This window comes from Perna viridis, chromosome 1 (assembly GCF_037379345.1).
Source record: "Perna viridis isolate PV_CMFRI_1.1 ecotype Kerala chromosome 1, ASM3737934v1, whole genome shotgun sequence".
Lineage (NCBI taxonomy): Eukaryota > Metazoa > Mollusca > Bivalvia > Mytilida > Mytilidae > Perna > Perna viridis.
Window position 1 is genome coordinate 9287986 of NC_142445.1, and position 11759 is coordinate 9299744.

Here is an 11759-nt window from a genome sequence, read left to right on the forward strand (position 1 = left end):
CACAAATACAAATTTTGTTCCATTTCACCTTTTTCCTAAATTTTTAAAACTGTCCGAAAGTGAATTTGCTTTACCATTAAAAAACTACAGCAACAGATTATTTATTATACAATGTACTCAATTAAAACCAATGCTCAACACATTTTATGCTTCTTGACACATTTCTGCAAGAACTTAATTTCCGAAATACAAATTTATTACTAAATATATTTAAAGGCCAAAAAGGACTCCCTCAAATCTTCAGTTGATATGAAGACAAGAACTCAATTCTATAAGGCAAAATTAATAGAATACTATTGAGCTGAATAATTGCAAGAAACATATTTACTGGTTATAAAAGCGGTTTTGAATAATATAAAAGGAATCACATAAGGACTATATTTTTGTGTAGTGTTCTGAAATAGTAGGGAAGTTTCAGTGATAGATTGGTGACATAAGGTATTTTGATAAATCAAAAACCTAAAAACTTGAGGAATGAGACAGGCTATGTTAAAATCAACTGAACTGTCAAATGCAGAAATGTTTTTAATAGCATTTTAGTGACCTGAACCAGAATTTTGCTAGAGGCAACAATTTTTGAATTATTTAAAAAAAAAAAACTGCCTTCTGAGTGTTTTTTTTAGTAACAGCAGCCAAGTTATTTCACGGATCAAAAATCCCAGCTGCCATTTTAAGTGGAATACCCTAAAGAACAAACTTTCATTGAATTCTGTGCAATGGTTTTTGAGAAGATTTTCAAAGACATACATGCGAAAAATGCCCCCTCCCCCCAAAAAAAAACCAAAAAAAAACTGTTACTCCTATATCAGTTGACGAATTGTTTTGAAAATTTGTGAATAGGTCCGTCATGATGCTGAACAATATCACCCATGCCAGAAATTTGCCAAAGGTAAAGGTTTTTGAGTTATTTGCAAAAGACTGCCTTCTGACCCCTTTTTCTATTTTTAGTAACAACAGCCATATTTTTTTCAGGGATAAAAAATCCAAACAGTCATTTTGTGCATAATACTCCAAGGAACAATCATGTCCAGTTTACATTCTGTCGGTCTAGTAGTATCAGAGGAGAAGATTTTCGATTAATTGTCCACGACAATGGCGACAGACACCAAGTGATGACCTTTAGCCTCACAGAGTGCATCATAATACAACTGCAGCAAGTTAAATTCTGTTCACTTCAGGCAGGCGTGGACACAAAATTAGTTTTTGACACACCAAACATAGGGACTTAATAAGAACTTACAGTTCTTTATGGACACAACATCTCATTTGGACACAATATTGCACAAATTTTTGAAATTCAATTTAAGTATGAAGGTCTGTCTGCTACAGGGTGCATTCATGAACCACTTTATACCTCATTATCTTAAAACTAGTAAATGATGGGGTGAATTTAGTGCATGAAGCTTACAGTTCCTGTATTTAGGTTGGGATTTTAATATGGAATCCAATAATTTTTTTTTTCAAAATCACACCAAATGAAAAAGTCCAATTTTTTGGGTGTGATCGTCTTTGGCCCCTTCTAACTCAAAACTGTAAAAATTTCTGAAATCTAATTGAAAAATGCGGGCAGGGATTTTCATGAGTTAAGTATTAAAAAAAAAAAGTTCAAAATTGCACCAAAAATAAACTAGACACTGCCCCACAGCCTGTTGAACCATGTACATTTTGGAGATCCATGTGGACATATGATTCATATTGGACACAATTTTATATGGTAGAAACACTTTGCACTTTTGACAAACAATATGCTGCCTTTCAGCAATCAGTATTATTTTTTTGTTGTGGACAAATCATCAGACCAAGTTTTGCTTAAAAATGCTTGTCCAACAGCCATCATTTCTATATTTTTTATCCAAACACAAAATCCTGAGAGTGTGCACATCTCCATATGGTTATATTACATCCCACAAAGTTTCATAACAATGCTGCAAGCTGCTTAGAAAATAGTTTGGACAGATGGTCAGACAGACTGACAGACAGGGCGAATCCGATATACCCCCAAACTTAGTTTGCAAGGGGTATAAAAAGACTTTCAAGAAGAATTTAATAAAATAAAAAAATTCAAAATCAGACCAGTAATAAACAAGCTATGGTCAAGGAATTAGAAAAAAAAAAAACTTGATTCAGACCCCTTATTCTTACTTGGCTCAAGTCACAACTCCAAAAATAAATCCCAGTCTTCCTCTTGTGGTATGGCACCTTGTAACACAATTTCAAAAAGATTCAATCACTAATAGTCAAGTTATTGTCTGGACATCAGGAAAATACATGTTTCTGGCCCCTAATTTCCGAAAATTTCAAGCCTTTACACAAAAAATCAATTCAAGTCTGACAATTGTGGTAAAGAAAATTGTGGAACAATATCACTGACATCCTTAAAAGTTATTGGAGTTATATAGTTAAATTCCATGAAATGCCTGTTTTAGGTCCTTTTTCGGCCCCTTATTCTAAAACGATTGGAGTCATAACCCTTAAAATCAATACCAACCTTTCTCTTGTGGATTGGAACCTTGATTAAAATTTTATAAAGATCAACCAACTAATACTTAAGTTATTGCATGAAAACTAAGTGTCTACAGATAAAAAATGACATGGTCGACAAGTTTGACAAGGACAATGCCATACCAATATACAATCACAAATTTTTTGCGGTCCTATAAAAAAAAAATGTTGCTTATCAAGCTGGGTGAGCGATTCCGCCTCTTCAGAGCCTCCAGTTAGTAATGGCAGCCGTATTTCTTTACGAATAAAAGTCCCCACATCAGATATTGTTTGCCCAGTTTGGTTATAATTGGTTCAGTAGTGTCGGAAGAGAAGAATTTTATAGAGCTAGCCACTCTTTCATGGAGTTTAAATCATAAATTACTTGTAAGGTAGAAAGATACATACAGATTCTCCTTCAGTCTTGAGAGGATTACAGGATTTCTCCACTCGAGATTTTAAATTTTAGATTTTAACCCACAAGCTTAGCAAGTGGGTTAAAATCTAAAATTTAACTAGTTAGAGTGGAGAAATCCTTTAATCCCCGAGAAAAATTAGGAAGAATTTGTTTCTCCCATGAATACAACCATAAAAATAAATTAAAAAACACCCTAAATTCTCCCAACATCAACTACGTCATCAAGGGCCTCCACTCCAGTCATCAACTCATTGTGTCATCGATATCACTACCATTATGATTAGTTGATACACTACCAACTAATCTCTTAAAATATGAATAACAATCGTAAATCAACAAGTATTTAATTGATCAACAATATGAATAACAACTGTAAACATGGTAAACGTGAGAGTCTTCACGCGACATTTTAATTTCACGGCATGCTGAGGGAAATTACAAATTTTTAATCACTCACTTGTGCGGTGTGAATGAAGCCTATGAATGGGAGAAAACAAATTTTAACTGACAAGACAACTAATTTATTTGTAACAAAATAACACTTAAACAAACAATAAAAAAGTGCTATGATCCAGTGGAAGAAAAATCTGAAATTGGTCATTTTTCTACGACAAATAAAGTTATATCAGCCAGATTAGAAGTTTAGTAATGCACTATGAAGAGAAAAAATACTTGATGGATAAAATATGTTCAGATCATAAAGAAAATGTCTACAGTATTCTTGTCTTTTAGATATATCAACATTACTTATCTTAAAGCTATCTACCAATAGCCCTTGTAATGAATTTGATAAATCTTATCAAAATTTTATGCTGACATAGTGTCATCTATGGTGTGTACAAGACAATGCTGTTGATAAGCTTCACTCTTCCTTAAAACCATTCTCATGTACTTCGATTAAACCGCAATAGACACACTTCAAACACTACCAACTTTGAATTGAAATGAAGGGTTGCAGCTGTTCCATTCTGAAAAGGTATATAACTCTATTTTCAGCCATCTGGTGTATCCTGTGCTTTCTCAGAAGGTCTACTCTTATCATCAGCAGTTAAGGTTGAAGGACCTGCAATAAAAAAAACATGGCCTCATCCAAATTATACAATGAAAAGATTTGGGGTTCCAACCTTATTAACAGGAGACGGATTGATATAAAACTTTAAGTCTTGTTTCTGAATCCTGTAATTAATTTGCTATTGTTCGTTTCATTCTATTGTTTTACATACTGGTAAATTTAGTCCTTTCTGCACACAGATCTGTATTTCTGAGAAAACCATACATTTGGCTCCCACTTAAATTGAATCAAGAACAATAAATCTTGCAATAAATCAATTTCATGCATAATTTTTATCTAAATTTTATATGAAGTTCATCAACCTAAAAAAAAATATGACAAGTTATGTAGTCTGTAACTGTTTCTGAATAAGAAATAATAGTGAATTATGAGGGGTTTTGGCATGCAAGCATCACCTCATGTCTAATTTTTGTAAAGACTGGTACTTAATACATATCTAAGCTGCAACAGAAAAAGAAAAGAAAACAAATTAGAGGCTCAAGAGAGCCTGAATCGCTCACCTGGTTAACCATTTGCTTATTTGAAAAAAACTGAACCAGAATTTTGCTAAAGGCAACAATTTTTGAATTTTTTTTCAAAAACCTGTCTTTATGATAGGCAACCATATATATTCAAGGATTAAAAATCACAACACTCATTTTGAGCACAATACACTAAAGAACTATTATGCTTATTTTCATTCAATGATCTTAAATGGTTTTAGAGAAGATTTTCAAAGTTGTACATGTGAAAAAAAAAAACAACAAAAACACTGTTTCAGGGGTTGTAACTCCTACATTAGTCAATGAATGGTTGAAAATTTCGGCATAGGTCCTTCTCATGATGCTTAACAATTTTACCCCAGGCAGAAATTTGGTAAAGGCAACAGTTTTTGAGTAATTTGCAAAAAACTGTCATCTGACCCCTATGTTCTATTTTTAGTAATGGTGGCCATGTTTTTGAATGAATCAACAATCCCAATGGTCCACTTTTGTGGGATACCCTAAGGAATATATATGCCAACTTTCATTGAATTCTGTGCCATGGATTTTGAGAAGATTTTCAAAGTTGTACATGCGAAAATACAAAAAAAACTGTTTCAGGCGCTGTAACTCCTACATCAGTTGACCAATCGTTTTGAAAATTTTGGCATAGGTCCATCTCATGATGATGAACAATATTAATCCAGCCAAAAATTTGCTGAAGGCAACAGTTTTTGAGTTATTTGCAAAAAACTGCCATCTGACCACTGTGTTCTATTTTTAGTAACGGTGGTAATGTTTTTTCATGAGTCAACAAATCCCAACCGTAATTTTGTGTGGGATACCCTAAGGAACATAAATGCCAACTTTCATTGAATTCTGTGCAATGGATTTTGAGAAAAAGATTTTCAAAGTTGCACATGCGAAAAATGAAAAAAAAAACTTTCAGGGGCCTTAACTCCTACATCAGTTGACCAATCATTTTGAAAATTTTGACATAGGTCCATCTCATGATGCTGAACAATTTTATACCTGCCTCATATATCAAATATATCTGTTTAAATTAGGAACAGTAAGGCTGGTTAAATTATAATGGTTGATGTAATTAGCATATAGAATCTTATGGTTCGTGTAATGCCAGAGGATAATTTTGGTTTTACAGTACACCATTGAGTCTTTGCTTTATAAATTTATTATGCACGCCTTAAACATTTTTAACAGATAATTTGTCAGATAAAAATGCTACCTTCTTCATTATCTTCCCCCTCTGGTGTAAGGAATGCTCGTTTCATAACCAACTTTTTGTTAACAGCATGAGTAAAATCTAAATCCACAGCTGTATTAACACTTTCCTCTCCCAACAGTTGATGTAAAATGTTCTGTCTTGTTTCTTTTAATTGGCTTGCTTCTGTTGATACAAATCATATAGATGGTTTTATTTTTCTAACAATACATACAGCTGTTTAAATTCAGTATCACGACTATTTATATCAAAAGAGTACAAGTTTACTTTAAATTTATAAACTCTACATTGAGTCTACAAATATAGCTTTAATTCAATACAGGTCAGATAGAACTAATGAATGTCTACATTACTTACTTACAAGAAGTTAATGAGACAGTGAAATCACAAATAAACATAAATTATTATCTGGATATAATGCAGAGGAAAAGACAACATAAATGTCAACAGTCAAACTTATACATCAAGGTGAACTCAAAGAATTGTTTTATCTATTCATTTCTACCTGATTTTTCTTTTTCCTCAAACAATAAACATGTACCAAGTGTGTCTTCATATTCCCCAGTAAATGTATACTGTTCCAGTTGTAGCAAGGGTCGATCTGTATCTATTCCCTATAAAACAATGTGTCATTTTATTCAGGTTTTATCATATAATAATACAGTATGTTATCTGTACATTTGTAAATGAGGCATAATGTATTCTTACAAAGAAAATTTTTTTTTCAGCATCTATAAATTAAACTCTAATAAAAATCCTTCAATAATTTGGACAGATATATGAACAAGGTGATTTCAATATACCACCAACTTGATGAGTGACAGTATAATAACTTTTCACTAAAAAACAGCATGTCTTCATTATAGTTAAATAAAAACTTTGATACTTGGACATCCAATAAATCTATAATACCAGAAGAGATCAAAATAAAAGATCACCAGATTCTTCCAAGAAAGTGAGAAGCATTAAATTAAAAAAAACCTGAAAGTTCTATTACCAGCACTTTACAGTTCCCCTTTACTTTATTCAGCAAGTCTGAGTCAAGTATTCCAGATAGCTCAACTACAAATGTCATCTCCTACAATAGAAATACAAAATACAGTAGTAACTGTATATCTATAAGCAGACATATAGTTCATACTGTTTTAAAGTTTAGTCTAAGATAGAGAAAACCAGAACTCTACTTAAGGACTTACCCATTATCATAAGTCATAGAAAGAATGTTGAACATTTTGTACACAGTTTTAATGGAGAAAAAAAGGTGAATGAAAAAGTCAAAACAGACAAAATGCACAATTTTGTCTTCATCCAATCTTGTTTCATAAATATCACTCCATTAAGTTGTCCTAATGCAGATAAAAGTATGCATCTTTCTGGCACCTCAAACAGACATTGTTTATGAACACATGTAGATGGTGCATTATTGTAACTAATGTTCTACTAACATTAGACAAAATAGAAATTCACTTTCCAAAGCCCTGTTTTTCCTTAGTCAACAATTAACTTCCACGATAGAATGAGACCACAATAAGAAGCCACAAAAATGCAAACATATACATGTTACAAGGGTCCGGAAATGGTAAAAAATGCTGGTCATTGACATATTTTGTAAATGACCGACTACCATTTTCCAATGTCGGACATAAAAGAATTGTCAAACCTTATAAATTACAGTCAGTGTGGTATTGTTACGGTATAAACATCCTGTCTACCTGTCTCCTAATTGTTTATTGGAAATTATTTGAAAGGAGTACGTCAATATTAATTATATAGCCGATGTGCAGCTACCTGTGACTGCAATTTTACCTGTAACTAATTAGTTGATTGCATAATTAAATTAACGCTACACATGCAGCACCATTGTGTATATGAATTAATAGAAGTGACTCTGAGGATTTTCATTCATTTATTACATGATTTAAACAAGAATAAGATTGACAAATTCATCATTTTCCTGCCGATCTTGTAACATGTACTTGTGACAAAACACTGAACCAGTGTTGTTGGAGGCAGCAAAAAGCTAAATAGACTTCTTAAAAAACATCTTATCAGCATTGTTGGTGGCAGCAAATTAAGATAGCCAGGTAGTTGACTTGGTTAGAATTTAGTCTAGGATTAAATCTTCAATGGCAACAGTATAATTAGGTAATAAAGTAATTTATGCTCTTGGAAGTCTCCTAATATGTGTTGAACTTTAGGACAATTTTTGACCCAATTATTTTTTAAATATAGTTTAATAAAAGTATTATTCTTCATAGTTCAGTTCTATGTTCTTACAAAATGATACATAAGCTCACACACTGCTATATGAAGCATGAACATATATGAATGAGGATCATTCGCACATAGACTTTAAGAGATATTAGGAATGATTTTTGTTACACGGAAAAGGCATTTGATTTGAAGACCCCAACCCAACATATCAATATCCAAATAAAAAACGAGAAGCGTTGCAAGGTCAGAGGAAATTCAGAATATTAAAGCTATTGACCTGCCCATATTACACTCCCTGAATTATGTTTGACAGCACTTGGCGATCGCAATACTGGCATACCAGTATTGCGTACAATACTGGTACATTGTATAAAAAATTGTTCCAGTATTGTATACCAGTATTGTGATTTAAAAAAATAAATATTTCACTTGAACATATACATCTATAGTATTGTAGTACATGTACATGTAAGTATTGTCATGAGTATTGTAAAAATTTAACTCAAGTACTGTTTTGTAATTTCTGCACAGTATTAACTTTTATTGATTTAGTAATGTTGACTTTCATATGAAAGACTGCAAAAACTGTTGTATGATATTTATTTCATACATGTTAGAAGAAAATTGAGCACTATTTTAATGAAAGCACAAATCAAAATATCATGATAAAATTACATATTAAGGTGGTGATACACAGCTACTGTCATTAGAGAGAGTCTTCAATCGTCAATAGTCTTAGTCTTAAGTGGACTTTGTTCTTGTAGTAATTTGACTAGGTCTTCATATTCTTTCCAAGTAGGTCTTTTTCCCCCGAGACATGCAAACCTAAGTGATCGGTGAATGGACATCGCTGTACAAAATTTTGAAAAAACAAAATCATAATACTGGATCAAGTTTTTATACCAGTATTGCTATCGCCAAGCACATGAGATCCGACAGCATTTGCTTAGAGACCCTCTCAGAGGAGGCAAATAGAAATGAAGTATTAATTAATTCTTAACCAATGACTGGCTTACTTTCAAAATTAAATGTCTTAATACCAACTGAAAATATAAGTACTTCTCTCCTTGAAGCGGGCCAAACATTTTCATTCCGTTAAGCAAAAGATATCCGAGTTATAAGTTGGGTTGTGGAAAAAAGTACCTCATCAGTTCCCTTTTCCTCAATTGCTGCCATATCTTGCAAAATGCTAGTTTTTCTCCTTTCCGCTGGGTTGCAAATTAAAAACGGAAGTGTACTCTGTACTTACCTCCAATGTAGGAGAACGTCTACGAACGGTTTCGCCAAAAAGCGTCTGGACGTGTCCGAGATCGCCCCGGGCAATACAAAGCGCATGGGTCGAACGACAAAAAATGTAAGAGGGGCTTGATTTTTTTTTTGGAGTGGGGACAGGTCTCATCATGATTCACGAGTTGACTTTTTGTCAATCACGATTCACAGAAAATAAAATTACCATGATCACAGATCACGAAAATATAAAAAGAGTATCCCCAATCAATCTCGATAATAGATTCAGAAGCTGGTTGTTTGTGTTGTAGATTGGTTCAATTAAGCTACAATGAAATACATTACCGGTTCATTACTTGTTTACGTGTTGAATTCTCTCAGGTTCTAAATTGTATCGTTAAAAACAGTCACATTCTAACTTCTTGTATAATGTATCATATAATATTTCATAGAAGTGTTTTCCTGGCGTAAAATACCACGGAACCACGTCTGTGTTTTATCTTCAGACTATACTCAGAGACTGTCCAAAACAAGTTGGATCAACATAAAATATTACAACCTCGACAATGTTATTGCCGTGGCTCTCAGCCATGGTGACTACCATGTTTGCAATAAAAAATGACCTAATTGCACTTTCAAAACAATCGCGCCACTTCAACTTTTTAAACCAAGAAAGACAACTCAATGGAACTCTTTATTTCCGTAATGAAAAAAAAATCATGAGAACGAAATATATGTCTCAATCACGAAGAACGAACATAAAACTCCAGTGAAAACGATTCACGAACAATACTTTCATCACGAATCACGAAAAATAAATCTGTAGAAAAACGGATCACGATAGCGAAAATGCGCCGATCACGAAGAACGAAAATAACCCATCAGGCCCCTCATGTAATGGTTGCTGAGAGATAATATTTGCTTAGACATAAAATATTTATTTAATCACAATTTCATTTATAAGTCAACATTGAATTGAAATCATTCATGATACATTATCTAGAATTTAAAAAAAAAAGACAAAACAAAACCAAAAATAAGTAAATGAACTTTTTGAAATAAAATTTGTAAAATTAATAAATAAAAGAAAGTTATAACTTACAGGAAACTTAAAATAACATCCCCGAGACAAAAAAAAAAACAAGACAAATTCTATAATATCACAAAAGTATCACATAGTAATCATATTCTAAAATAAATTCGAAATAAACATTTAACCTGGATTTTTTAAATAATGACATTGGATAGAATAGTTATCACATTTTAAAACTCTAAAAAGTGAAACTTTTTTTTTATAAGTCAAACAAAAAAACATAAGTAAAGTTTTTTTTCTATGAAAATGAAAATTTGTAAATAATTGATCACGAATAAAAAATATTAGACTGACAATATTAAAAAGAACCTTAAAAATAATGTCTCATAAACCCCGAAAAAATGTACTAGTATATCACAATAGTATCACAAAATATCACATATCCAGTATATCCATAAAATCACTAAAACATGATAATGTACAAAGTTGCTCCGACAATTAACACAATGTTCAAGAAAACTTCAAAGATGTTGTTTAACTGGTTTTTTTTTTGCAGTGGTTTTTGAATTTTTTATCATACCATCTGTTGATTCAATATAGTTTTCTCTCTTTCTTGTTAAATTCATGAACTTCTGGAAGAGTGTGTTCTTTCCAGTTTCATTTTTTTATGTTCACACAATACCAGTAACTTGAAGTTTCATAGCCCATAGCGAAAGTGCATAATTACCTTGCCGTGCAGAGCTCGACCCACGTCCCTGTATTGGAACTGCATAATTCTGTATTTGTGGGCAGCTTTAGAATATTCTTCATTGACTCCCACGAATTGTTCTAACAATATACTGGAGCAATATATTTTTGAAGGCATCTAGACATGTGTTTTTATTGTGAGTTAGGAAACACTTTTTGAACGCTTTTGTCGCTTAATTCGGCTCCGCAAACTATTTGAAGTAACATTGCAGATGGTTAAAGAATCTAAGATAGGCGTGGAAGGTGTCTTACGTTCCAATGTAAGTAGAATGGACCCATCATGAAAGGATTGTTGAAATTTTTTTTCTGATTATGTTGTAATCGTGGAAGACGGTGATTGTTACATAACTCGCGCCGAAGTTAAATGTTTTGTCTATACCGATGATTTGCCTCGATTCTGAAGTGCAGAATTTCTTTAAATACTGCAATTGTTCGTCGCTGTAAAGAATGACGGATGGTGGTTTGCCGGCAGTTGAGAACGATCTCTTTTATGGAAGGAATGGTCATGTAGCATGCTTATCAGGGCCTGATATTAATTGAGCTGTGTCGCAAGACAAGCCATATCAGTCTCGTTTAAAGAGGTCAAAATCATATACCATGACAGTGACCTTAGGCCCGTATATAAGACCTGTTCCACGTGTTATCTTCACTTTTTAAAGAGAGTTTGTTCCAACAGTGCAAAGACAGGGTGGGAATTAATGAAACAAGAAGAAACAACTTATAAGATATTTAAATATAGTGTACTGATATTAGCAGCAATCACATTGCAAGATACCAGACAGTCACAATAAATATGACAAACACATGAGGAGGGTATATTATACCCTTCTTGAGCCTCAGGCTCATTATGATAATGCCCCTCA

At 32.8% G+C, this 11759-nt stretch overlaps 1 protein-coding gene across 4 annotated transcripts; it reads right to left on the reverse strand.

Moving 5' to 3' along the window:
- Window positions 1–3227: 3227 nt before the first annotated feature.
- On the reverse strand, window positions 3228–9706 carry LOC148627141 (general transcription factor 3C polypeptide 6-like). 4 transcript variants are annotated; one of them, XM_088568371.1, is made up of 5 exons: window positions 9462–9706; window positions 6673–6753; window positions 6181–6289; window positions 5679–5840; window positions 3228–3962 (listed from the first exon to the last, which is right to left on the reverse strand). In XM_088568371.1, exons 2-5 carry the CDS (start codon window positions 6748–6750, stop codon window positions 3892–3894), a joined length of 420 nt encoding a protein of 139 aa, XP_088424497.1. In that variant the 5' UTR covers window positions 6751–6753; window positions 9462–9706; the 3' UTR covers window positions 3228–3891. The 4 variants fall into 4 exon arrangements, with proteins under 4 accessions (XP_088424497.1, XP_088424491.1, XP_088424473.1 ...); XM_088568365.1 differs by lacking the exon at window positions 9462–9706 and adding an exon at window positions 9033–9160; XM_088568347.1 differs by lacking the exon at window positions 9462–9706 and adding an exon at window positions 8906–9018.
- Window positions 9707–11759: the final 2053 nt, after the last annotated feature.